Source organism: Hipposideros armiger, unplaced genomic scaffold, assembly GCF_001890085.2.
Source record: "Hipposideros armiger isolate ML-2016 unplaced genomic scaffold, ASM189008v1 scaffold_863, whole genome shotgun sequence".
In the NCBI taxonomy this organism is placed as follows: Eukaryota; Metazoa; Chordata; class Mammalia; order Chiroptera; family Hipposideridae; genus Hipposideros; species Hipposideros armiger.
Window position 1 is genome coordinate 98,039 of NW_017732213.1, and position 26,583 is coordinate 124,621.

The window sequence follows — 26,583 nt, forward strand, 5'->3', positions numbered from 1 at the left end:
GAATGAACGAACAAGGAACTATGGTCTTTATTTTACTCCTTCCCCCTTAAACACCCTCCAAGTGGAACCACCTGAATGCGTGAACTAGGCGGAAGGCGTTCAACCTCGCCATTGGCTGGAGTATTACCGTTGCTCCTGGCAACCACTGTTTCCCACCAGTCGTGTCGCCACCCCGCCTGGCCCCGCCCCCCATCGCCACGCCCCCAGACCGCCGACCAGCGACCCATTGGGAAAAAAACGATGCTTGCCCTTTAAGCGGCGGGACTTCTGGTCAACGTCGTTCGTCAACGCCGGAAGGGGAAGTTTCGCCTCCAAACGCACCCTCGCTTGTCCGAATTCGGTGGCGCCACGTCCGCCCGTCTCCGCCTTCTGCACCGCGACTTGAGTGGCTTCCGCCTCGACACCTGCCACTTGCAGAACCGGCCACGTCGTGAGGGGCCCGGGACGGGGAGTCGGGCGGCAGTGTGCATCCTGGCCACCTAAGAGTCGAAGATGTCGGACATCGGGGACTGGTTCAGGAGCATCCCGAGCATCACGCGCTATTGGTTCGCAGCCGCCGTCGCGGTGCCCTTGGTGGGCAAACTCGGTCTCATCAGCCCGGCCTACTTCTTCCTCTGGCCCGAAGCTTTCCTCTACCGCTTCCAGGTACTGACCGGCGACGGGGGGAGTGGAGACTACAGGTCCCAGGCGGGTCCCTGGCTGCGTAGCGTAGGCCAGCACGTTGAGGACACGCGGTGCCTCTTGGGATTTGTAGTGCGACCGCTCCAGCGGTTTAGGGCGGGGTCCGGTGGTCGGGGGGCGGGGTGGCCGCCAAAGGGTTTGGAACAAGGGCCTGCATAGCTGGAGGGGTGGAGACGTGGGTTTGGCCTGGTGGGAAGGGACTGATTGCGTCCTTCTATTAAGATTGTGCTCCCCGTTCTCTGCATTCAGAGAAGAAGGCAGTGGGAAACGAAGTCTGTGACAGTTGTCAATGTATTCTACACCAGTGCTTAGCAGCCTGGGTTTACTTGGTGTAGGCGCCATGTGGGTGACATAAGGCTGTCAACTTCCCCAACCGCCCAGCTGAGTTCCTTTTAGGTTAATGGAGTTTTTTTGTTTGTTTGTTTTTCCCCATGTTGGAGTGATTTGAGGCCAGAGGTGCGAAGAGTGAGTTTGTTTATCTGCATTTCCCCCAGGCCCTGACTTAGTATCTGGCATGTAGTGTTTAAATATACGGAGGAATCAGTAAAGAGTTAATTGCTCCAGAAATAGAAGGCCTTGTTATTTTTTTAAGCATGAAAGAAACAGTCCAGAGTTAACATTCCTGGCAAGAGAATATTAGTTTCCTGGAGGTTGTCTTTATTCACTGGATTCTATGATTTAAATCTTTAATCAGTGGCAGGTCAGATACCAAGAGCTGACATTATTTTCAACACATAACTTGGCCTGTGGATAATACTCTCTTGTTGTCCTCTTCACTGGCTATTTCTTAGTCTCTTTTGCTGGTGCTTCGTCTTCTGACCTTCAGATGTTGTGATGTGCTCCAAGGATCAGTTATGGGACCTCTTCTTTACACTCTCCCCAGCTGTAAGGTGATCTTGTTTAGCTTCATGGTTTTAAATACTGTCCATAAACTGAAGACTCCCAAATACAAATATATGTATTTTTAGTCCAAATTTATCTCCTGATTTCCAGCCATCTACTTGAAATCACCACCTGGGTGACTGATAGGCATCTCAAACTTAACACATCTCACACTGAATACCCTTGTCCCCATTGCACCAGAAGTAAATAGAAACTCCATGATTTACCGGAGCGCAAACTCACAGACATGGAGTCATCCTTGACTTCCCTTTCTCACACCCCACAATCTAGCAGTAAATTCTGGGTACTTTAGACATCTGCCCCGGATGCAGTCACTTTTCATTCTCCATTGCTAGCTATTATCATTCCAGCCTGTTCCTTTCAATCTTTTCTCTAGACAGCTGGAGTGATCCTTTTAAAATATAAATCAAGCCTCCTGTCAGTCCTCTGCCAAGAACCTTCCAATGTCTTCTCAGCTCCTTGAGCAAAATCCAAGTCCTTTCAGTGGCCTGCAGGGCCCTCGGCTTCCTCTCTGACCTCATCTCCTACTACTCTCCATCGTGCACATTAGGCTACAGTGGAACCCTTGCTGCTCCTCCGGCCTCTAACTTGGTTTCTCGCCAGGGCTGTTTGCACGTATTTCTCTGCTTGAGGGAGATAACCATGGCTTACCTCCTTACCGCCTTCAAGGCTTTTCCCAAACACCATCTTATTGGCAAGGTCTTATCTGATTGCCCTACATAAAATAGTACCCCTCCTTTACTTTGTCTATCCTTACCCTTAGTATTTTTTGCTCTATATCACCCCTTGGTATTAGTCCATTTCCCTTTAGAAAATAAGACTCCATGAGAGCCAGATCTTTTCTTGCTGACCACTATCTTTGTTACCTAGAGTAGTGCCTGGCACACAGCAGGTACTTACATGTTGGTTGAATGCATGGAAATAATTGGGCACTTGTTAGTGCTGGGCACTGGAGGTACAATAGTGAGTAAGACAGAAAAGGGCCCATCTCCCCATGAAGGAAGTAAAAGAGAGGCATGTGATGGAGAGTGACTTAAGGGGTCACTTGATCATTTGATAGAGTGTTCCAGAAAAGTCTCAAAGAAGATAACCTGAACTGAAAACTGAATATTGAGGAGCCATCTTTGGGAAGATCCGGCTCTAGGAACAATTTCCAGGAAGAAGGAATAGTAAGCTTAGAAGCAGGTGCTAGACACAGAAAGAAGACTGGATAGTGAGTACAGAGTCAGCTGTAGGGGTGAGGATTGGCGATGAGGACAGGGAGATAGCCGGGGCGAGTGCAGCAAAGCGAGGAGGCAGAGGTAGGCTGGGGCTGGATCATATAAGGCCTTGTGGTTTGGACTTTATTTCAAGGACACCAGGAAGGCTTTGGAGCCTTCCATCAAAGGACTGAGAAGGTTGCCTTGACTAACCTGTGGGATGGACTTGGGATGTGGGAGAGGGAAGACTCCAAGTAGGAAGTAAGAGAGATGGTGTTTTGGACCAAGATGGCTGTAAACATAGAAGTGGATAGACTTGGGAGCGGGAGCAGACACGGTTGCAGCTGAATGGATATGAAGGGTGAATTGGGAAAGGACGCAGGACTCAAAGACGGCGCGGTTTTCGCAGTGGGTGATTGAGTCCTGTACTGAGATCGGAAACATTTAGGGAGGCTTAGGTTTGGAGAACATAACATAAAGAGTTATGTCTTGGCCGTGCTAAGTCTAGAGATGCTTTTTAGGCATCCAAGTGGAGAAGTTAACTATTGGCTTCACTTAAGAAGTTCAGCAGTTGGTTATTTGAATACGATATGGGCCTGCAGCCAGAATTTCATGCTGTTCTCTACTTATTTACTCTGGTAAATACTTGCTGACTCAGTGAATATTGGGTAGTTTGTGCCTGGTGACATGTTGAGTGATGTGCGTGCGTGAGGAGCAATACTTGTAAATCATTGTGAGATGGACCTGGTCCCAGCTGGCTGTTGGACCCTCCTTGCAAAATCCTGCTCGCTTGTCTAGTCAGATGGGTAAAATAAGAAAGCTTTTCTAACAGACCACTGGTACATAATGTTAAAAGAGCCATCATTCATGTCACACCTTCTGTGATGTTTCCCCTCTTCCTAGCGTTGTTTCTTGGGGGCTTGTAATCCCGAAACTGGGGAGAAGCTGCTGGCAGGAGGCAGGACAGTGTACTGACTGCCCAGATGTGAAAGGACCAATATTTATAGCTTCTTTTTGCTGCTGTGACTCCTACCCCTTTCCGACAAGTTGAGTTTACACTTGCAAATAAGTTCCTGCAGGTGGAGGAAGCGGTTGAAGGAAAAACTTGCATCTGAGAGGCTAATGTGTGAGCACAAACAGCTTGTGGTGTGCTCTCTGCTAAGGCTCATCTTTTCCTTAGAAGCGGGATCATTAACAGCTTAAAAAAAAAAAAAAGATGGGGATGATTGATTTAGAATGGTAGATTCCTGTTGAGAGCTACAAAGGTTACTTTCCCTCCTTATTGATAAGTTTCCTCTGAGTAGCTTGCTGGTTTGAACTCCAAAGTTTAAAATGTTATTTCCTTAGTTTGGATAGGTAGAAACACAGAGGTGTGTGTTAAGACTCACTCTGCTGTTGTCCACAGTTTCTAGGCCCTCACACTTAACACCAATCAATCAAATAGATCACAATGATGAAATGCCTTCATTATTGGTCCCTGATTAACTAGAAGAGAGGTTATTTCCTGCTCGTCTGGTGGTTTCTGATGTTATAGCTCCCAGGGCTTCCTCCACAGCGATATTTCATTTCTTTGGACAAAATAACATCACCTCCTTACATCTGTATTTTGCTTCTCCATATTTTATCTCATTCAGTTCCCACAGTCACCCCAGTTTAAGTGTTACCCCAGTTTATAGACAGCTGCAGTTTCAGTTTACATTTCGGTGAGTTGAAGATAGTTCTGAGCTCTTGTCGAATTTCATTGCATAATATCCACCAAAACACATTCGAGTAGTTAAGTGTTTAACAAAACATTTTTGAGGGTGACGTCTTCCCAGTCAGTCATAGCAAATTATTTTTTCTTGTCCTGTTAAAGTAGTCAGGATTTCAAGTAGTTGAGTCGTTGTCTGCAGGCCTGGCTCAGCACCTTACTAGTTGTATGCCTGTAGGCAAGTTATTTATCCTTTCTGAGCCTCAATTTCTTAATTACTGAATGTATGTATATAACCAGCACCTAGATCAAGCAACAGAAAATTACCAAAAAATGGTGATAATTTAATGCCATATTAACTCTGCCCTGAGTTAACTCTGTTCTGACTCCATTGATTATAAAATGTTCCATCAATTTAATACAACTTTTTGTAGGGGGAGGAGAGTAGGATTACATTAAATGAATATATTGATAGTAAGACACATCTTAATTTCAGAAACACAAAAACGAGTATCTTCAAATCGAGGAAATATTATTTACTTCCTGCCTCTATTATATAAAATACATAGAAAAATGTTTATAAAGTGTCCAGTAAATAGTCTGGTAAAACGAATCTATTTAAAAATAGTGCCATTTTTATTTATTAGCCAATAATAATTCCTGTCATTACTGCCTTCTCTCTGTGGGCAGGAAGATTCTAATTTTAATTTATAATTGAAATTGAAATACAAATGCTGGATTATTGTCCTATATTTTGTCCCTTTAAAAGCATCCTGACTTGAAATGGGAAGATATGAACTCTCAATTTCTCTAATTTGTTTTAAGAGTAATAAGAAATGTCACCAACCAAACCTGTGATTGGGTCTGGTGCTTATATTTGCCAAGCTTTTGCTTATGTTACCACGTTTAACCCATGATAGCAACCCTAGCAGATTGATTTAAGAGTTTATTGAGGAAGAGAGACAAGCACACACAAAGCCGGAAGGGGAGTGAACTTGGTCTGTAAGCTGAGTGTGCATAGAAGTAACCTCAAGGTTTGGATTAGAATTTGAGCAGCAAGTGCTTTTAAAATCTTTCCTTAGTAGTCCTGTCAACACTCTTACACTGTGATCCATAGATAAGGTTGCCCAATGGACCATAGCTTTGTTGAACTTGTTGAGTTACAGAATACAAACAGAAAAGTGGATGTGTTATATATTTATAGCTTGTTGAATTTTCCAAAACTGACCAATAAACAGAATATTACCAGCACCCCCATATGTTCCTGCTGCCTCCTCCAAGGGTAACTACTGTCTTGACTTTTAATATCATAGATTGTTCTTGCCAATTTTTTTTACAGTCTGTAAATGAAATCATACAGTATATATTCTTTTGTGTCTAGCTTCTTTTTTTTCTTTTCCAAACTTCTACCTTTTAAATAAATATCCATCCATCCATCCATCCACTGGCTATGATTTCCGGTACAAGGTTTAGTAGAAGGAATGGCAGCAAACTTTCTTGTTCTATTTCCATCTTCAGGATTTGAAATCTGCCCCTACCTCCTTTTTTTCTGTTACTTACTTATTTGCTTGTTTGTTTTATTGAGGTAACATTGGTTTATAACATAAGTTTCAGGTATGCAACATTATAATATGACATCTGTGTCTACTACAGTATTTAGCTGCTTTTTAACAGTACGTTTGAGAATCACCGGTGTTGTTGCATGTGGCCATAGGTTGCTTATCCCCATATTGTTCCTTTGTGTGAATAGACCATTTATTTACCCATTCTACTTGTAATGGACCTTTGGGAAAATTTTTAGCTGTGGCTAGAATGAACAGTGCTGCTGGGGACATTCTGTACATGCCTTGGTGAACATAGGTATGCATTTCTGTTGCGTATATACCTAGGAGTAGAATTAATGGCTTATAATAGCTCTTTTAAAGTCCTCAATTAGGTTGAACGCCTTTCATTTGTTTTTCTTGCCTGCCTCGTGTGTCCAAAACAAAAGGGGGTGAGGGGACACAGTTTCTGACATCAGCATGTGGCACACAGGTGCTCTTCTTTCTTAATTGCCTGGTGACTCATGTAGACTTTAAGTCCAGATCAAATAATCTGTATTGTTTCCAAAAAATTTTTGGTTTTGGTAGTTAAAAAACCCCACTCTACATTCTGGATGGCATTTGTAGTTATCTCGGTAGCAGATTGTTTGGGAGATTTTAGTTCAAGGCTGGCTGAACGAAACATTCTTTCAACAGAAGTTGTTGGACTAATAACTAAAGAACAATGTCTTATGTTTTTTGAAGGTCTTAATATGGCAGTGAGCATGTGGGCTTCTTGCCCTTGTTAAGTGAGGGACTCTGGGGGGATTGCCTCAAGTCTAATGAGAGAGCAGTTTTCCTCATGAGAAAGCTGGGGTGACTATGGTTCTGGCCTTGCTGCGGGGTTAAAATGAGATGCTTTCCTCCGAATCTTCTGGGACACAAGCCATGCAGTCCTGGGATCCATGAAGGCTTTCCAGGGTTGAAAACATGCACGCACCACTCCCAGCCCTGAAAATAAAGCCTTTTTTTTAATCCTAACTATTCACATATCCAGTAGAGGAAAGGAGGGGATTTAGTTGGGTACCTTCCATGGGGATTTCAGAAATACTCTATAACATTGTGTCCTTCTGAAGAGACAGCTATCTCCTGGTGTTTTCAAATCATTTTAAAGTAATACAAAAATAATAAGAGTCTTAGATCAATGAAAGCAAGCGTATCTCAAGGGTAGGCTTAATGAACGGGGGAAAAGAAGTGAGGTATTTTGACAGACACTGATTTCCAAAGAACAGGTGCACACAGTGGCTAAAAATAGTGTCGTGTTGTCAGTGTTAGTGAAAAAATGTAATCAGAAAAAAACCCCGAGGTTTCTTTTCTAAAATCAGGCCTTGAGTAACTTTACAGTAATACGGGGGTAGTTTAAAACGTGCATTTGTAAAAACCAGGTCAGCGTGCATCACCTGAAAGATCGTAACAGTCATACACCCACACATTTTTTTTTTAAATTTTTTTTTTTTTACAAAGCCCTTTTTAATCTACTTTCTTAATTCCAGCCTTTCACAAAATCTGTGAGACAAGGAAGGCGGAAGTCATAGGACAAATGGCGTTGGGTAGGTGAAGACACAACCTCAAAGGGCCAGACTCTTCCAAGGCCTCATGGCTACTCAAGAGCCAAGGCCGGGGTTTGCTGGCTGCCGGTGTTTGCTCCCAGTGCTTTTTGTAAGCAGGAGGAATCAGGATTATATGAAGATAATAAGTATAAGCAGTACTGAACATTTTTACTGATTGTAATTATACTTCATAATAATGATGTCACTTGTGAGACGCATTGTAAACAAAAGGTTTAGCATCATAAAGTCTGGGAGTCAGGCTGTCTGACAGATTTCTAGCTCTACCACTGACTAGCGATGACTTACCTTTTCTCATCCAGTTTCCTCATCTGTAAAACCCACCTCCTGAGTCAGGGCGTGGAAATGGACAGACTAGCACAGTATTTATTTTTTAAACCATTAGCCAAAGTAAGGCAAGTATTAGCATATCATTCCCCTTTTACAGATGGCAGTTGAGGCTCAGAAATGAGAATTTGTAATTTAAGACTTAATTCTAAGTCTCCTCAAGTCATCTCCAGTGCTCTTTCCATTAGACTAGACTGTTTTTATGATAAAATTGTGAGTGAGCCAAATGAGTTTTAATCAATGTTGTTTTACTGGTTTAATATACAGTCCTTGGAAAGTCCCATTTTGGGCATATAAAGTACGTTTTCCTCTGCAGGGAATTAAGCTCTGAGGGTTACACACCTGTATTAATTAGAGGAGGTAACCTGCCAGCCCTGTGTCTGGCCAGGCCTCACAATAATGTCCCCCATTGCAGCCACACCCAAGTTGTTAGCAGTATCGTCCATTCATTGTGCTCTTACAATTCTTTGGCACTTTGTTACTCATCTTTCCAAGACCAAACTTCCCCTCACTTGTGTCCACTCTTGCTTCTTTGGACAGCCGCCCCCACTATTGAGAACTCCTTGATGCAATGGCCGTCATTTGTTCTTGTGCAATAAGGCACAGAGCTCTCAGCCAAAAGCTGGCATTATCCAGGCGTTTCAAAAGTCTGGGGAGGCATCGTTCAACTGCTATTACTTAACATTGTTCTGGAGGTACTCGCCAGTGAATTAGACAAGAATGGAATAGATACACAATTTTATTTATAGATAGAGTTCATTACTTGGAAAGCCCAAGAAGCCCAAATATTACAAACAGTAAGATAGTTGAGATTTTGTGGTTGAGTGTTAAGAAGAGATAGAAAGCAGCAGCTCTATGGAAAGCTATAAATGCTAGGAAAGACTTCTTCCTGGCTGGGAATTGTATCAATATCACATTGATATAATAAAGATGTTTGTCTAGTTCATTTAGAAAAATAAAATATCAAGACCAGCCAAGAAAATTGTGACAATGTGGAAGAAAAATGGGAAGGGAACTATTTAATTATGTTGCTTTACCAGACATGAAAACATATTATAAAACTAGAAATAAAATGGCTTGGTATTGGGATAGGAATTCAGTTGTAAACAGAGTAGTCTAAAAGTAGACCTTCCTTAATATAATAGGGTGATAAAAAGTTTTTCAAATGAAGAAAAGATGGGTTACTCTGTAAATAGAATTGGGAAAACTGAGTGACCATCTAGCATAAGTTGGATCTCTTCCTCACTCTTTAGGTGGATGTCGAATGTGCTACAGTAAAACTGTGAGCACTTTTATCTTCTTGGAGTGAAGTTTCTTGTAAACCTGGTACATGGTGGGTACACTTGCCAACGTTAAACTGTTACATGTGGAAGTATGGCAAAAACACCATAAAAGCGTAAGTCTGATAATAGACCAGAAAATATTTGCAACAGTGAGAAAGGGAAATTTCCATAATATATGAAGAAATGCAAATCTAGCAGAAAAATGAAGAAAGGAAATGCTAAAGTTTTAAAAACATGATTGGTGAATATAAAATACACCGACGTGGTGGGGGTGTGGAGAGAAGCCACACATTAATCTACATTTTCGGAGGAAGTATAAATTGGTTAAACATTTTTGTAGGCATTTGGCAGAATCTACCAGAATTAAATGCAAATGTCTGATTTGGCAGATTGACCCGCAGGAATTTATCGTCTACCTACATGTACCAATAGGATTATTCAAGAGTATTCATCGTTGTATTGTAACAGTTTAAATGAAATTTAGATGTCCACATAAAAGGAATACTATGAAGGCAATAAAAATAGTTTTTCAAGGGAATAAAACAAGATACAGATCAGTACAATATAAGATAGGATGAAAAGGTATGAATAATAGTAACACAGACTATTATTTCTTGAAAGAAATATAAGAAACTGACCCGTTTTTGCTGGAAAGGGAACTGGGAGATTGAGGATCAGGCGAGAGACTTAACTTTTCACTGTGGAACTTTCTGTAATTTTTTTTGTGGGGAGGAGGGTTAGTATTGTAAAGTCATGTGTCCATATTGCCTAAATAGCACAGTAATTTGGATAAAAAGTTTCCTATTTTACTTCTACGTTTTGAATATGACATTTTTTGACAAGGTTTGTCATCCCAGTATTATTATTTTCCTAAATAGAGATAATTACTGTCCTGTTGGAAATTGCCTTTGTAATTCATTTTTGATGGGCTTATCTGAATGCCTGTTCCTAGTAAAGATTAACCATATACTTTCATGGTACTGATTTTTTTTAACTTGTTTAGAAATAGTTATTACTCATTTTATGATGTCACTTTAGTCCATTGATTTGTAAATTGATGTGATTGTAACTGATCCTAACTTTTCTTCAGTTGTTTTCTTGAATGATATTGGTGGTGTCCCTTTAGTAGTTCTTATTATTGAAGAGAATGTTTTGCAAGGGTTAATTTTGTTTAGTTAAAAGAAGAAAAATTTAACCAGGCATAGAGAAACTAACAGCTGTGTTTGTTTTGACCTGGGCAGATATGGAGGCCAGTCACTGCCACCTTCTATTTCCCTGTGGGTCCTGGAACTGGATTCCTTTATTTGGTCAATTTGTATTTCTTATATCAGTATTCTACACGACTCGAAACAGGTATGTTTTCCATAGTTGTTTTAAGTACAGTATATTGTTTCTGTCTAACTTACTAATCTATATGTTTCCTTGTTGGAGAAATTTTGAGGGCAGTGAGCATCTATAAAGAAATGGCTGGAGTGGCGCGATGGTTAAGAACTGGCTTGGGATGCCAGAGGGCCCCGGTTCGGATCCCATATGTGAGGGCCAGTGACACTGCCCTCCACAGCTAAGATGCTGAACAACAGCTCAACCTGGAGCTGGGCTGCTGTGAGTCGCTGGCGACGGCGTAGGCTGCAGCTCCTGCTGCAGTGGGTTGCCATGGGCTACCATGTGTAGCCAGCAGCCAGCGTGAGCGGTCAGCAGCCGCAGTGAGCGGCCGTCCAGAAGCAGGCAACAGATCTGCCTCGCCTGGGAAGAGTGCAGTGATGGTGCCAACTTGGGGCAGTGAAGCAATGTCCTCCACAACTAGACTAAAGAACCGCCTCCCCCCTCAATTCCCCAATAAAAAAAAAATCATCTTTAAAAAAAAAAATGGCATAATGGTAGTAGGTGCTCAGTAGGTAGTAACTGTGCCAGGACTGTACTAGGCACTTAAAATATTTGATTTTTAATCCTCACAACATCATCATAAGGTGTAAGTAGCAGTGTTCCCATTTTATAGGTAAAAAAATGGAACAAGACCGAGGTTTACACATCTTGCCCATGACCTTGGTGGCTGAGCTGTGTGCCTCTCACTTAATTTGACATCTCATTTTTTCTGTCGCACAGCAGTCCTTGCCCTTCAGTGAGCAATTGGGCTGAAATGTCTGTATCTCCTAGATTGGGGTTGAAAAACACTGCCTTATGTAATTAAAAGCCTAGCTTATTCCTTGTAATTGAAACACTCAACTTGAAAATACGTAGCCGGGGTGTAGTAACATGGTAGTTTATCAGATGTGACTACTTATACCATGTTATGGGTAGGCTTTTTTTTTTTTTTTTTGTAAGCCGAGCCATCCTGCTACCTGTTGGCAGCTCAGCAGCTGCTCAGCTCGGGCTGGGAATGGGTAGGCTTTTTAATAAAAATCTTTTCTTACAAGGTTTCTTACTGATTGTTATTTATTTCCTACAGTCCGTTACACTGAGAAGCAGTAAATTGATACTGCTGTGTCAAAATGTGAATATAATGATTTTGAAAAGGCTGGCTGACTCCAGAGACTTTGTAAACCTGCTGGCTGTTAGCTCAGGAGAGAGAATTCTGAGCCACCCTTAAATCTGTCAGTTGGAACACTGAATCAATCTCATAACTGCAGGAAAATAGAAGGATGGGCATTTATGTGTCAAATATAATTTCTCCTTAAATTGGCACTTGCTACTAGGTGCTTTTTAAAAAGAAAGAAATTATTATATTAATACAAAGTGTCAGGCCTAGACTTCTGTTCCTACTGGAAGGGTCCTAGCCCCTTTGCCTTAGTGAGGAAGAACAGGAGATTCAAGGCAGTAAACTTGGCTGGGGTGACACTGACAACAGGGCTGTCACCACCATATCAAGGGCTTGACCCTTAAATCCACCAGAAGATGTGACTTTCCTCCTCCCAGTTGGACTGATTATGATACTGACTTGCGTAGCATTCTACCCCTCTGATATAATTTAATTGAGGGTTAAGTTGTCAGAGTAATGGATACACACACATGCGCGCACAGTGGAAAGTTTGCGAACTTAATTGTCCGATCGTTATATCAGTAGTAAACTCGTGTGGGTGATCCGTAACCAGTTTTTAAAATTTTTATTATGGAAAATTTTCAAGCACAGAGGTAGAGAGTAAGGCTAATGAACCTTTTCCTCTTATTATTGAGATAAAATTCACATAACATAAAACCCACTGTTTTAACCATTTTAAAGCATGAAGTTCAGTGGTCTTCAGTATATTTGCCGTGTTATACAGCCATCACCACTATCTGATTCTGACATTTTCATCACCCCCGCAAAAGCCCAAAGCAGTCACTCTCCCTTTTTCCTCGCCGCCTCTCTCAGCCCCTGGCAACCACTAACCTGTTTTCTGAGTGTATGGATTTAACTGTATGAACATTTTATGAGTCCTTTTGTGACTGGCTTCTTTCATTTAACCTAATGTTTTCAAGGTTCATCCACACTGGAACATATATTAGTATGAACCTTTTAACCTTTACTCACCTTTACCAGTCTTATTTTATCTGTATCCATGCCTGTCCCTCCAGCCCTGATTATTTGAAGCAAAATTCCAGACACGATAGCATTTCATCCATAAATAGTTTAAATATTTACCTCTGAAATACAAAGACTTAAAAATAATCATAATACTGTTACTAAACCTGAATTACAATAATTCCATGACCACATCTTTATTTGAAAATTGTCTTCTCTTGGTTACTTACGTTTTTGAATCCAGTTACCTGTCCCTACTCCCTAGTCAGGCAATGTAACGCATTTGTAATACGTCAGTAACACTTAGGGTGCGTCTCTAAGACTATTCGGCATTGATTTCTTTCTAATTTGCTTTAATTCTTAGACGTCGCCCCTCACTCCCCACTATCCAATCCCAGAACAGTAGGAAATTTCAGAGCTGAGAGGCATTTTAAAAACAGTCTTATTGATATATAATTCACATACCATGCAATTCCCCCCATTTAAAGTGTACGATTCGCTGGGTAGTCATAGAGTTGTGCAGTCATGACTACAGTCAACTTTAGACTATTTCATCACGGCAGAAAGAAACCCTGTGCCCATTAGCAGCCGCTCCCACTTGTATTCAAGCCCATCTCACCCCCAGCCCTGAGGCAGCCACTTTCTGCCTCTCAGTTTGCCTGCTCTGGACCTGTCTTATAAAGGGCATCGCCCAACAGGTGGGCTTTGTGATCAGCTTCTTTTACTTAGCGTAGTGTTTTCAAGGCTCTTCCGTGTAACATATGTTAGTACGGATTCCTTTTTATTGTCAAATAAGGATCCATTGTATGGAATTATCATGCTTTGTTTTTCTGTTCATCAGTTGATGGACATTTGGCTTGTTTTCATTTTTTGGCTGTTACGCCATAGAGAGGAACTTTTGAGATCTTTCCATTTAAATAAGATTTCACCAATAAGGAAACAATGGTTTGGAGAGGTGATGACACCCCAAAGGTTACAAAGCTATTCTGTGTGAGATAATTTGACTGGAACCCAGGCTTGTTGATTCTCAGTCTTCTTTCCACCATAGTTTCAAGATAACATTTTTTTTTTAGATTCTTTTTTTTTTATTAGTTTTTTAGATTCTTTTTTTTTATTTTAGTACATATTATTATATGTACAAAACAATGTAATAGACATTTTCTCCCCTCCCCCAATCTATTGTTCAAGATAACATTTTGACAAAATGTTTACCACCTGCATATTTTCCTGCCTGGCTAAATTAAGTAGATAATAGCAGTGTTGGCTTATTTATAAGCTTTCTGATTTGAACCGGATGCCCACAATTTGAGACCAGTTAATTTGTAAATTCCTAGTTTGGAAGCTTGCCAAATAATAAAGCACTATAGTTGATGTGATTACAGTATTTTAAGTATTCAGTTGAAAGAATCCTTAGGAATCAGAAAGCCAAAAAACCACATCAAAAGAAGCAAAACTGTTATTAAAACTCAGAAACATTTGTTAGAATTTCAGCTTTGATTCATCATAGTGATCCCCTACCATTAAGCACCCTAACACTGTAGCTAAAGTGTGCCCTTGAGGTACCAGGGGAGAAGTAAAGGGACAAGCAGGGACTCTTGCTGGAAATCGATTCTGTTTTAGATAGATGTTTTTTCTGCCTTTCTGCCACTTGTTAAGATTTTTTTTTAATTGACTATATATCATGTCATTGTGATGGGGTGTGGCGGCGAGAGAAGGTAAGTGCTTGAGCAATGTAAGTGTGACCTTAACACTCATTTGTTTCTTTTCTCTGCCTCTCTTCTAGCCTTCCAACCACAGGCATGACGACTCACCCTTAGAAGGGAGAGCTGGGCCCGTGTTGATTTTTCTGCCCAGTAATAAGACGTAGCGTGGTATACGGTGTAGTGACGAGAGCACGAAACTAGTAATTAGATTTCACTGTGCTGCTAGCAAGCCATGTGACTTTGCTCATGTAACTATTTTCCATCTGTCAAAAGGGGGGTGTAGGTCTTTCCATGCTACCTCCCGATGTAGTATGAAGATCAAGAGCCAGAGGCTATGGAAAGGTTTGGCTGTCCCCCTGCCTGCCTGGCCACCCCACCCCGTCCATCAGAACTTACATTCTAGTGGAGGGAGAAGGGATTACCAAAGTAATCACAAATGTGTCCTCAGGCCGTGATGAGAGCCAAGAAGGAAGACCCACAGGCTCTCAGGGACTTCGGGGGTGGCACCTCAGTAGCTGTGGATCGAGGGTCCTCCCTTTGGGTCTTTTTTTAGCCCGTGGTCATCAGAGCATGTCACTTACTGCACTTCAGTTGGGAGAACACAGGTTAGCCTTACTAAGTGACTGAGTTCAGGACTTTACTGAGACGGGGTTTTAGATATTTTAAAAAATTTATTTGTATTTGAGAAAGAGTGACTTAAAAATATTCTCAGTTTGGCTTCTTCTATAAGTTTTGAAGTGTTTCTCTCCACAGCAGTGATTTATTTTGTTCGGAGGTTCTGAGCCCTGACGTCTGGCTTGTTTTTGTTTCTAGGAGCTTTTGATGGGAGGCCAGCAGACTATTTATTCATGCTCCTCTTTAACTGGATCTGCATCGTGGTATCCTTCAGTCTGTTTTTTTGGGCCCGAAATGAAACCAGCTTTTTTTCAGGTTTGGGAAAACAGGCAGTTCTCTGTACGACTCTCCAAATGACAGTATTTGCATCTTTGTTTACTACAGTTAATAAAAATAATTAAAGGCCTTTTTAAACGCTGTAGTAAATCATATAGAGCGATGCATTCTGTTGCCATCGCCTCTGGAGGCTCTTCCCACATTTGGTCGAGTTTTATTACTGTTCCCTCTTCTTGTTCCCAGTTCTCTGTGTTCTCACGTATGACAGCTTGTTGACTGCAGCACAGAGAGGTTTCCGGCCATAAGACGGTTTGGAAAGCTGTGGTCCTGATCAGAAAATGAACTTACAGCCAGCACCCTCTTCTGACTTCATTGCTGTCCTTGTCCTGGGGTCCTAAGTGGTAACTCAGTCCCTCTGTAAGTACCCGAATCTGGGAAAGGACACGGCGTGTCTCCGCTGTGTTTCAGCCCCAGTTGTCAGCTGCCTTCCAGCTGTGGACCTTTCCAGATGCTGAGAGCAGCCGAAGGGACTTGATGGCTCAAGCCCTGTGCTGAACTCGTGAGCTCAAACTTGCTTTGGGGCTCAGCTTCCATCCGCACTTGGCACAGAGCCAGAAAATGGGGCACTTTGGATGCCCTTTTCCCTCCTTGAAGGGAAGAAAAAAAAATTGTTTTGGATTTCAGCCACGCCGTGGAGCCCTAAGTGTTAGTAGAATCGTTATTTGTTGCAGAGGGCACAGGCATCTCCACCTGCTAACTGAAGGTGAGATGCTACAATGCAGCGGCAAGGCAAAAAGCGGACACCAGGTGCCACACTGAGCCGTCTGCCGGAGCTCTTCAGTTCCACCTTTCCCTGTCATCCTACAGCCTACTAGAATAGTCCTAGTGAAGATTATTAGATACCTTTGTGTTCTGGGATGTTGCGCACAACCCGAGCTATAGAAAAGTGTGTTCCTTCCAAAGACTGGGTGCAGAATGCTTTGTTTCTGTCTGATCTTTAACTTTGCAAACCAAGATTACTGGCTTAGCAATGGACATGCAGGTAAGTTGGAACTCTCCATGTGTCCTTCTATATAATGTACTACTAATGACCTTTGATGGTTTAAACTGTATTAACTGTGTGGTTAATTATGGGCTGTTTTGAAATTATAGCTGTTTTATTTTGAAGCTCTTACATGAGTTAGCTAAACCATTACACTTCCTTATCATGTTTGAACATTGAGAATGACGGTTATCCCGTATTTTCTACGCTTGTAGGTAGATACACGTTTTTAAAAAATTGCAAATATACTGTAACTAAAGCTTTATGCCTGCTTTTTTTCACATAACAGAGCTTAACCCTGATATTGCTGCATCCATCTGAAATAATGTAATTGCGTTATATTTTATTATAGGATTTTGTAGCATACATTATATGATAAAAGGATCAGTTTATAATTCTGATGAGTTGGGTCTCGGTTTTTGAATAGTGATGTGAGAATTTGTTTGGAGGGGAGAGGTTAAAAAAATGGTAGGTTCCCATTAGGCCTGTTTTAAGGGCCCCTGGAGCCTCGCCTTTACACATTGCGTCTTTTACAGCTGCTGATGATTCCTCTGATCATGTCAGTGCTTTATGTCTGGGCCCAGCTGAACAGAGACATGATTGTGTCATTTTGGTTTGGAACACGATTTAAGGTACTTTCACCTAGTTGGGAAATTTTCCTTTGCATCTGTCTTTGCAGGAATCCCTCTTCAGCCCAGAGGTGCATTTTCAGACTCGTCCAGAAGAGGTCGCTGCAAAGCAGTAGACCTTAGGCAAGCCCGTCTCCCATCCTAGGTCCCCGTGTTTCTCCAGCCGAGTTCTTACCTCCCTCCCACCCCCTGTGTTGCGCAGGCCCCTCCCTCAGGCCTGCGTCCCTGTCCCTGAGTGATCGCATGTGTGTGTGTGTGGTAGACAGAGGGAAGGAAAGATACTCACGTGGAACCCTCCCTTTTAAAATCTGTTCTTACTACTCCCTGTTACAGATTTTACATTTTAGCTGAATACATTGTTTTTCGTCCCCAAACATTCCCTTTTGTGCCTTCTAACAGTTTTCCACCTGTAACATCTTTTCTGTTTTCCTCCTCATGTGACTCCTACCCTTTCCTCGTTTGAGTTGAGACTGAACATATTTCTTGAGTCACTTGCTCAGAATTAGTCTCACCTTTGGGATTCGGCAATATTTTGTGTTCCCCGTATAGCACTTAATCACATTCTGCCTTCCACTTATTTATGTATAACTCTTTCTTTACTGGTTTATAAAGTTCCTTGCTTGCAACTCCCTTTTGCTCTTGGTATGATGTGTTGAATCTGGTAAGGGGCTCAAATGTTGAATTCATCTGGAGAACTGTCTTATTTGGGAGAGTATTAGGTTAAGACATCAATGTGCAAAGAGATAAACATTTAAATAATTTTGTGAAATATGTAAACAGAGAACCTAAAAATATGGGGTATTTTTAGTTCATTGGTAACAATTTGCTGGTTGGAGTCTTAATGTGATTCTAGGTGGATCATGTTTCTATTATCCGTAGGACAGTCATCCACTTTCTGAAGCTATTTGTTAATATTAATTCAGCGGGGCATGCATTGTATCTGAAAACTGGTCAAAGTACTCCATCTCTCCACTTATTAATATATGAATATATGTAATTTTAGATAGGGAGTTTTAAGTACAATAGGAATGATGCTAGATTGATCTGAGACTGTTTTGCAGTGACTTTCCAAGGGATTTCTATGAAGCCCTCGTCAGTCCGTCCGTACCCATTCAGCCCCATAGCAGCTGTATTCTCTTTAGGTGTGGGTATTCATGTTTGTGTCCTTCTTTCCCAGGCCTGTTATTTACCTTGGGTGATCCTTGGATTCAACTATATCATCGGAGGCTCGTAAGTGATAGTAGGTTTATTTAATTGGAAACGAATCCTTGGAAGACTCCCGTTCTTCTTTATCTGCCTTCTCTGATCTTTATGAAACTTTTAAAGAATCTCAACATGGATGCATTGGAACCTTTTACTTACCAAACAATTTTATTTTGATGTAATTGATTCGATTGTAGGAATTAAGCACATTTAGCATTGAATGATTTGCTTTTTTGTTAGCTCCTTCTTACAATATGCTTTCATATATGTGGTTTTGAGTAAATATTCATTTATGGATTCACTGTCCAGATTGAGCAAACAGAGATCTAATTTGTACCTGAGCTGACTCCTGTAAGAACTATGCATAAAGTTACTATGTTTTTTATTCTTAAGGCATTTTCAGAGTGCCTTGGAAACTGCTCACCAGTCACAGAAATGCAGATTCTCAGATGGGAAGTAGTTTTGTAAGTGGTTTGGTAGTACAGACGCTTTGGCCAAACAAGGCCAGACTTCTAGTTTGGAGTTAGAACTTAAGACTTATGAAAACCTTTAGAACATCCAGTCAGAATTTTAGGAGAAGAATTTTAGGATATCAACATGCAACTATTCTAAGAACTCCCATTTCTTATACTACAAAATATTTTTCATGTTTTAATAGATTTTTGTAGTACTAGATCTTAATATATCTGACATATTTGCCCTGTGTAGTCCAAACGTCTCCTGCATATTGATAGGGAGAAAGGAATGAATCAAGCAAACAGACTTTCTTTAGAGCCTAGCAAGGTCTGAGCTTGGTAAGACTGCCCTGCTACCCACAAGGGCAGATCTGGGAGCAGGGGCACTGTTGATTTTCCCTCCCAGGAATCACCACGTCACAGATGAAGAGAAAGAAGTATATGTAATAGTAAGAGTGGATCTGTAAAACCTTGAAGTGGCCTATATGGAAGCCATGCTTATTTTAGGGTTACAAGGTGAAGGTCAGCTTGCTGAAGAGATCTCTATGATGCCGTATACTCGAGGACACCAGAGGCGAGGGAGCGTGCTCAGTGGTCCCAGACAGGGGGAGCAGACATGTATTGCCCCTCCTTTCCTTACTCCCATGCTTCTCTTTTCTTGCTAGTCTTCATTTTTTTTTTTTTTGCCCTTTTTTTTTGCCCATTTTTTGCAAATACAGTCTTCCTGACTGGAAGCATTCAGAAGTTTGCAAGTTCCCCAATTCTTAAGGCAGGAAGTGGCGAAAGCAGTATCTTGAGGATAGGGTGGGGCTTGAAAGAGATGTCCCAGCTGGGCTGGAGGAGCTGGACCCCATGGGTCCAGCAGGACTGCTTTTCCTTCTCCCTCAGAATGATTTGCCACCCAGACCACAAAAGGGCTCATTGTGGAGCTGTCACAGACTCCCAGGGGCCAGAGATGGGCTGTCCTGAAGGATCTCTTCCCTGTGCTGTTAGTTAAAACTTGCTGCATCTCACTTTACTGCTTGAATGTCTTTAAACTGATTTGGCTCTGTTGCTTGCAGGGTAATCAATGAGCTAATTGGAAATCTGGTTGGACATCTTTACTTCTTCCTGATGTTCAGATACCCAATGGACTTGGGAGGAAGAAATTTCCTATCCACACCTCAGTTTTTGTAAGTGTTTTTTTCCTCTCTCATTTAACAATCATTTGACCGCATGTGTTCTTGAATATCCTGATAAGAATTCCACCAGAGGTAGGATTTACCTCTGAAGAAATGTGAGCCAACAAATGACTTGCCCTGGTCACACAGTCACCGGAAGCCAGGGATTGAAACCACAGCTCAGTCATCTTCATGGAGCCCTGCCAGGGCCCACTGAGAGTAGATTCAGGCATCACAGGAGCTCTTCAGCTCTGCCGAGCAGGGGGACACCTGTGTGCAGCTCCAGATGCTCAGCAACGGGCCAGGATAACAGGGTTATCAGTGTTACCCAGAATTTTGGGCTGAGGAAGGGAAAGGGGGGTAAGTTAGCTCATTGGTGAGTAACGTAAAACATTTTTATGCTAAATAGTATAGGCTGGAATATTTATAGGAGTTTTCAAAGTTAAAATGAGACATGAGGTTTGGATAGTCCCGTCCCCTGGGAGTATGTGCTTGTTCTTTGTCTGCTTCTGGGATTTACTCAAGTGAGGCTAGGCGGCTGAGGGCATAGCTTTGGTTTTGAGACAGTCTTGGGTTGGAAACCCACTCCCCTCATTTACCAGTTTTGGGACTGGGAGAGTTACGTAATAAAACCACTAAGCTTCAGCTTGTGAGTCAGTAAGTTGGCGGGAAGGCCGTTCTCCCAGGACTGCAGGAGGTAAGTAAGGTTGGAACACAGTAGTGGGTACTCGGGAAATACGAGCTCTTAGCCTCGTTCCTGAAGTTGGGGCTGCAGATGAGCCAGAAGAGATGCTGACACACTTCAGCAGTGAGTGGTGTGGCCATTCTGTCTGTGAAGCAAAAGGCTGTGGAAGGAGGCACCAGTGAAATCACCATCTGGGCGTCACAGCCTGCGTGACAGTCATACCTAATCTCCAACTGGGAATATGCAATAATAGCTTGCATTTAAAAGCTTAAAAAAATTAAAATTGAAACCTTTTCACATCTTGCTTCTTTTAATGTTTGGCAGTTTGTTATTCTTCCAAGGGGTCCCTGAGGGCAGTAAAACTTGAGTAGCCCTCACACCCCAACTCCCCACCTCCTAATACAGGTTAAGGGTAGGTTTTTGAAAGACTTTTATTGTGAAATGTAATGTACAAACAGAGAAGTACACTATTGTTGTTGTATGGTGTGTGTGTTTTTTTTCTTTAAGAACATAAAAAGAAACTTGTTTCTCTCTTCTGAGCCTTGAGTTGCCTCTAGGCTACAAAAACAAATGACCAATTTGCTTTCTAATTATCAAAGGACACACAGTAACAGCAGGCTTGGATTTTTGATCTAGGTTTATCAAGTCACATGGCAGATGCATCAATTAAAAAAATCTTGGTACTTCGGGGGGCAGCCAACAGTTACTTTACTTGCATGTTCTGACTTACCGGCTTGGAGATATTTCTCAATTGTGGGCACCCAAGTGTACGAGATTCTAGTGGGAAAATCGACCACTTGCTGGAAGCCTGCCTTCCATTTGAGCTTTCTCTGTTAGTGGAAGCCCTTTTGTTAAATTTTGCATAACGATCAGATGACAAAATGTAGCTCCTTTGAAAAGCAGTAACTGCTTTGAGATTGCCATACATTTTTGTTGATTATGTGTAATTGGGTCTTCCTATACTAATGACTTGCATTTAATTTCACTATCTGTCTAAGCAGTGGAGGTGGCGTCCATATTTTCTTACAGTAAGAAGCAAAGCAGGACAGCCCTAGCATTGCCTTTTTAAGTGTTCTTCTTTATTATATACTTTGAAAGAATACTGTTATACCAGAACATCGTGGATGTTGAGAAACCAGCGCTTGGAAATACATTTTGATTGAAAGCCAAAGCTGTATTTTTGTAAAGGGTACGATGTGACTTACAGAATTCTAAGAAGTATTAGATGTAATATCACTGTTCTGCATTCCATGTAGAAAAGTAAACAGATCCTCTCCTGTATGCAGTTATTTTTCTGTATAAAAAGGGGTTCCCTGTCTTTTTTGGGAGGGAGCATGCAGGCATCAGGGGCGAGGGTTCCAGTCACTGATTGCTGTCACCTGAATAGCGCTGTGTCCCGTCTGCAGCGTGAGGTCTGCAGTGCAGTAAGCCATGTGGGGTGCAGGCTCCCGAGCCAGGCTGCCTGCATTTGAATCCTGTCACTTTAGAAGAGCTTGACTCAATCTTGCCTCAGTTTTCCCATTTTTATCGGGTGAGCGTAGTGCCTACCTCTTCGGGTTGTTGTGAAGATGAGATAAATTTACAAACAGGCAGTGCCCGGTGTAAGAAAAACTTTCATGATAAGCTTCTGTCTGCCCTGCAGGCTTTTTCTTGTGGGCAAGTCACCCCTCACTGTTTGTACTTGGTGCCATGAAGGGTTTAAACTGGGGTGTCAGATCATGGTCTCTGCTTTCAAGCAGAATTAAACATTAGGACCTGATAAGTGGAATAAATAAACATAGTCTCAGTTTACTAATAGTCAATGAAGGGAAATACAGTAAAACCTTGGATCGCGAGTAACTTGGGGTTTCCCAGTGTTCCGCAAGACGAGCAAACATTTCTAATACATTTTAATGTTGTAAATGAGCGATGTCTTGCAATATGAGTAGTTTGTTTCCTGAACGAATTATGCTCGCAAACTGAGGTATTACTGTAGTTGGAAAAACTGAGAACATATTGCTAGATAGGATTTATTTAAGTTTTCTTAGCTGTTCTGTGATTCGTCATTTATGAATTTGTAAAGTGGGAAATCAGCTAACCTTTTCGGGCTTCAACTTTCCCACCACCTATGAGATGGAAAGAATGCAGCTGGATGGTAGATTATGAATAAACATTAAAAATGTACCCGAAACTCCAAGACCAAGCCAGCCACCTTGTCCAGTCTCTCATATACTGCAGAACCCAGCTGCATGGCAGAGATGCTGTGTGGGGCTCAAGCACACTTGTCCTTTGAAAGTGAATTTATTTTTCATCTTTTGATCCATATTTAGACATATCAGAAGACTATATATAGGTGGTTTCTTTCTGGTGGTTGGATTTCTGGGAGTAATATTTCTGTTTCCGTATTATTCTGTATGCATTATTTTTATCATCAGAAAAAAATTTTTTTTTTAGAGTGTGAAATTAGCTGAAAACAGTAAATTTAAGAAACCTGAAAAGTGAATGCCTCCTGTGGCCAGGGCATTGAGCTAAGTGCTGAAAAGGCAAATTAAATAAGACATTGTCCCCAGCCTTCCATTGGCCACAGACTAATATAATTCAGCAAAGGGAGATGTGCTCAATGGTCTGATAACTCTGTGGAAGTGATTTTAGTGTTTTCTCTCTCTTTGTCCCCTAACCCCCTCCCCCACTGCTGCAGGTACCGATGGCTGCCCAGCAGGAGAGGAGGGATGTCAGGATTTGGCGTGCCCCCTGCTAGCATGAGGCGAGCTGCTGATCAGAATGGCGGAGGCGGGAGACACAACTGGGGACAGGGCTTTCGACTTGGGGACCAGTGAAGGAGGGGCCTCTGGCCTGCCCACCAGCCGGTCTGCTCAGATGAATTTTTCTTCCAATTGCTGGGTGTGTGTAACCACCGAGTTCTAGCAAACACTATTGGACCTGACCCACACTGAATGTAGTCTTTTAGTACAAGACAAAATTTTTTAAATCCTGAAGAAAAATGTAAGTGTTCCTCAAATTTCGTGATTCTCGTTCAAGCCCTTACTGCTATGAAGAACAAACGTCAACTGTGCAGATTTCAGAACTGACTCGATTTTTTGGTGTCTCTCTTCTCCCTTTTCTGTCTGAATAATGGGTTTTGGCAGGTCCTGGTCTGCTGGCACCAACCTGGGCATCTGGAGTTGGGTCCCCAAATCCTTGTCAAAGGGACTCTTACCTCTTTCTCGCACACATGCCTCCCTCCCACTTTTTCCAGCTCCCCAGTTTGCAGCTAGAGGAGGTTGCCTGTAAAATGGTTCTGCCTTTGACAAGCTGTCTTATTTATTGACTTCTGCCAAGGCTTGGTCACAGAGAACTTGGCCACACCCTTTTCTCCCCTTCGGTGGCAGAACTGAAACAAGGGGAGAAGGCCAGCAGCAGATGAAGAGTTTTTTCTCAGCTTTTGCAATTGCTATGACCTGATATCAGTTGTTACCACTTGCCACCTCTTCAGATGTTTTTATAAAAAAAAAAAAAAAATAATAAAAATAAAAAAGCCCTACTGAGTCAGCGAGGGCCGCAGATTGGTACTGATGAGGCATGAGGGTTGTTGCTAGGCATTCTTTTTTCCTAATTTAAGTAATCAGAACTATGGTGGAGTTGCATCTTACATGGGCTAGGTTTAAACCGCGGTGGGCAGAGAATCCCTTTGCATCTCATGTGTAGGGCATACTGGCTTTGTGTGTACCCCGGGTAGTTGGATTGTATTGTGCTAGAAATTTCCAAATCACACTTGCCACAGGGAGAGGCTCTCTTTGAGAGGCACCTGGGCATTGATTCCATTTCATTCTCGTGGATACATGTTTATTGGGTAGAAAGGAGGGGCGAACCATTGCCCCTATTTAAACTGTCATTTTTTTTGGCTCCCACCGACCCCCGTGGCCGCGTGCCTCAGTTCATTGTGAGGAAGGTGCAACTCCTATGTGTGTATGTAGATCATATTTTAAGAACTAATATAGTACACTAAGTAAATCACATAATTTGGGGTTGTAATGGCTTTAGAATCATTTGTGTTTGAGGGTCTTGATCATTCTGAGTCACGAATGTCCATCAGACCAGCTGAAATACCCGCCACTCGTTTCTCATCGGTGGGCTTTTCCCATCAGACCGAGGCTTGTCACCAAATAAAGTTTTTTGAAGGCTACAGTGTTTCACACAGTTTCTCATTTTATGTTTTTATTCTGAAAGCAGACTGCTTTCGGAGCAGTGTTTGAGTGGCTGCCATACTTTAATCAACTACATTTTGATCCAGTTTCTTTTCAGGAAACATTGTGGGCTAGCAGGATGGCTGTTCTTTGCCCCACTCTTAAACCGTGATGTGTGTCATCCTAGGGGATTTGAAAACAGTTCCTCAGTTTTCATTTGGTTTGTGTGCATGTACCTCTCCATATTTAATTTATATGATAATGTAGGAGGCGGGAGAATCCGAACCTTAACTGTCATATGTTCTGTTGTTGACCTGTGGCCACAATAAAATTTACTTGTAAAATTTTAGAAGCAATTATTCCTATTATGTCGCATGTGCAGTCATCATACAGGGGTGTGAACTCGTATGTGTAAGGATTCTCATGGTAAGTGAGCTGGAATCTTATACGCCCTCTTAGCAGCTCAGCTGCCTGAGAGCAGCAGTTTTTCTAAAGGTCGTGACAAGTATTCTTTACAATTCTTCCTTTGAAGGCACAATGTTCATTAAATTCTTCCCTTAAACATGTTTAGAAACCTGATGATTTGATTAATCGTGTCTGGATTACCTGTCTTTTTGGAGTAATTTTAGCTAAGCCAGCTATTTGAGATTTGACAAGGCAAGATATGACAGTGGATTCTCCTTATGAATGAAAGGAAAAAAAAATCCTTATTTTGTAAGAGAAATTCCCTTTTTGTAACAAGTTGTTTTTATTGGTAAAAATTGTCAATTAAAATGTACAACTTGACGGTTGTCTGTCCTGAGTTTCCACATCCCTCTTCTGCCTCCGTATCCTGTTGCCTCTTGGAGATAATACATAATTTCTGTAACCAGTCATCTCTTGGGCATTTACGAGTGTGTTGTGTTTGGTGCTCTTATAGCGACACAGCAAACATTTTTGTACCTACTTGTGTTCACGTGTTGGAGGGTATTGGTAGTGACTCCTGGAAGCAGAATTTCTGGGTTAATGTTAATGAAAGGATGCTTCTGAACACTGGGTGAGGAGTCAGATCTGACAGTAGCGTGCGCCATGGCCTTTCTGTAGCCCCCACCCATGAGTCTGAGTCCTGGAGCCCTACTGAGTTAGTTGTATCCCACTGCCATGTAAGAACCGCGGAGACTGGGAGGCCGACGCCCTGACATTCCTAAGCCTTTTCTTCTTGACGGTGAACCATCCACGTTTGTACCCTAGGCCTTAGGCAGGCCGTCTCCATTCATCACAAGGTGGGGTGCTGAGAAGGGGCAGGGCTGTGCACCCCTGTCCTGGAAAAATTGGAACGGTCTGCTTATTTCAAAGGACAGGATGCCAGTGTCACTGTGCTCTAAGCTACCTTTTGAGCACCACTGACATTGCGGTTGCCAACTGCCTCATTCATTGCCAACTGTTTCTGAGGTCCCTTCCCCCTTTAAGTTTTCAGCGTTAACTCAATACTCAGTAACAACGCTTAACCTTTGGGAAAATCTTGTTAGCATCATGAGGACAGCGACAGTGTCTTATCATGGCTGTAGTCCCAGTACCTAGCACAGCGCCGGCCACATACAGGTGCTTCTGTGCTGGCTGCACCGAGCTGGAATTTGGACAGGGTGGTAGCTTGGGTAGGAATTTGACCTGTTTCGGGAGAGAGCTAATGGCCTGGTCTCTCAAGAGCCTTTTTGTTGCTCATTAGGGGAATCATACTCCTCTGAAAGGGAATACTAGAAGAGGCTGGAGGCATCAGGAAGGATGGATTCAATAGTAAGATACTGTTTAAAAAGCAGCTAAGCAGCTTCCATCCACAGTGTGTAATTATCTGCTCACGGGTGTAGGTACTTTGGGGTGATTTGGGCAAAAGGAAACCCAGTAGAGGCTGAAGGCAAGCAGGAACATTTGGGAAGGTTAATTGA

General features: G+C 42.1%; 1 protein-coding gene across 2 annotated transcripts; it reads left to right on the forward strand.

The window, feature by feature from the left end:
* The first annotated feature begins 255 nt into the window (after nt 1–255).
* DERL1 (derlin 1) lies at nt 256–25,447 on the forward strand. 2 transcript variants are annotated; one of them, XM_019629690.1, is made up of 8 exons: nt 260–645; nt 10,473–10,584; nt 15,247–15,311; nt 16,340–16,366; nt 16,903–16,998; nt 18,173–18,225; nt 19,715–19,825; nt 23,176–25,447. In XM_019629690.1, exons 1-8 carry the CDS (start codon nt 493–495, stop codon nt 23,312–23,314), a joined length of 756 nt encoding a protein of 251 aa, XP_019485235.1. In that variant the 5' UTR covers nt 260–492; the 3' UTR covers nt 23,315–25,447. The 2 variants fall into 2 exon arrangements, with proteins under 2 accessions (XP_019485236.1, XP_019485235.1); XM_019629691.1 differs by lacking the exon at nt 16,903–16,998 and having other exon boundaries at nt 256–645.
* The last annotated feature ends 1,136 nt before the right edge of the window (nt 25,448–26,583 follow it).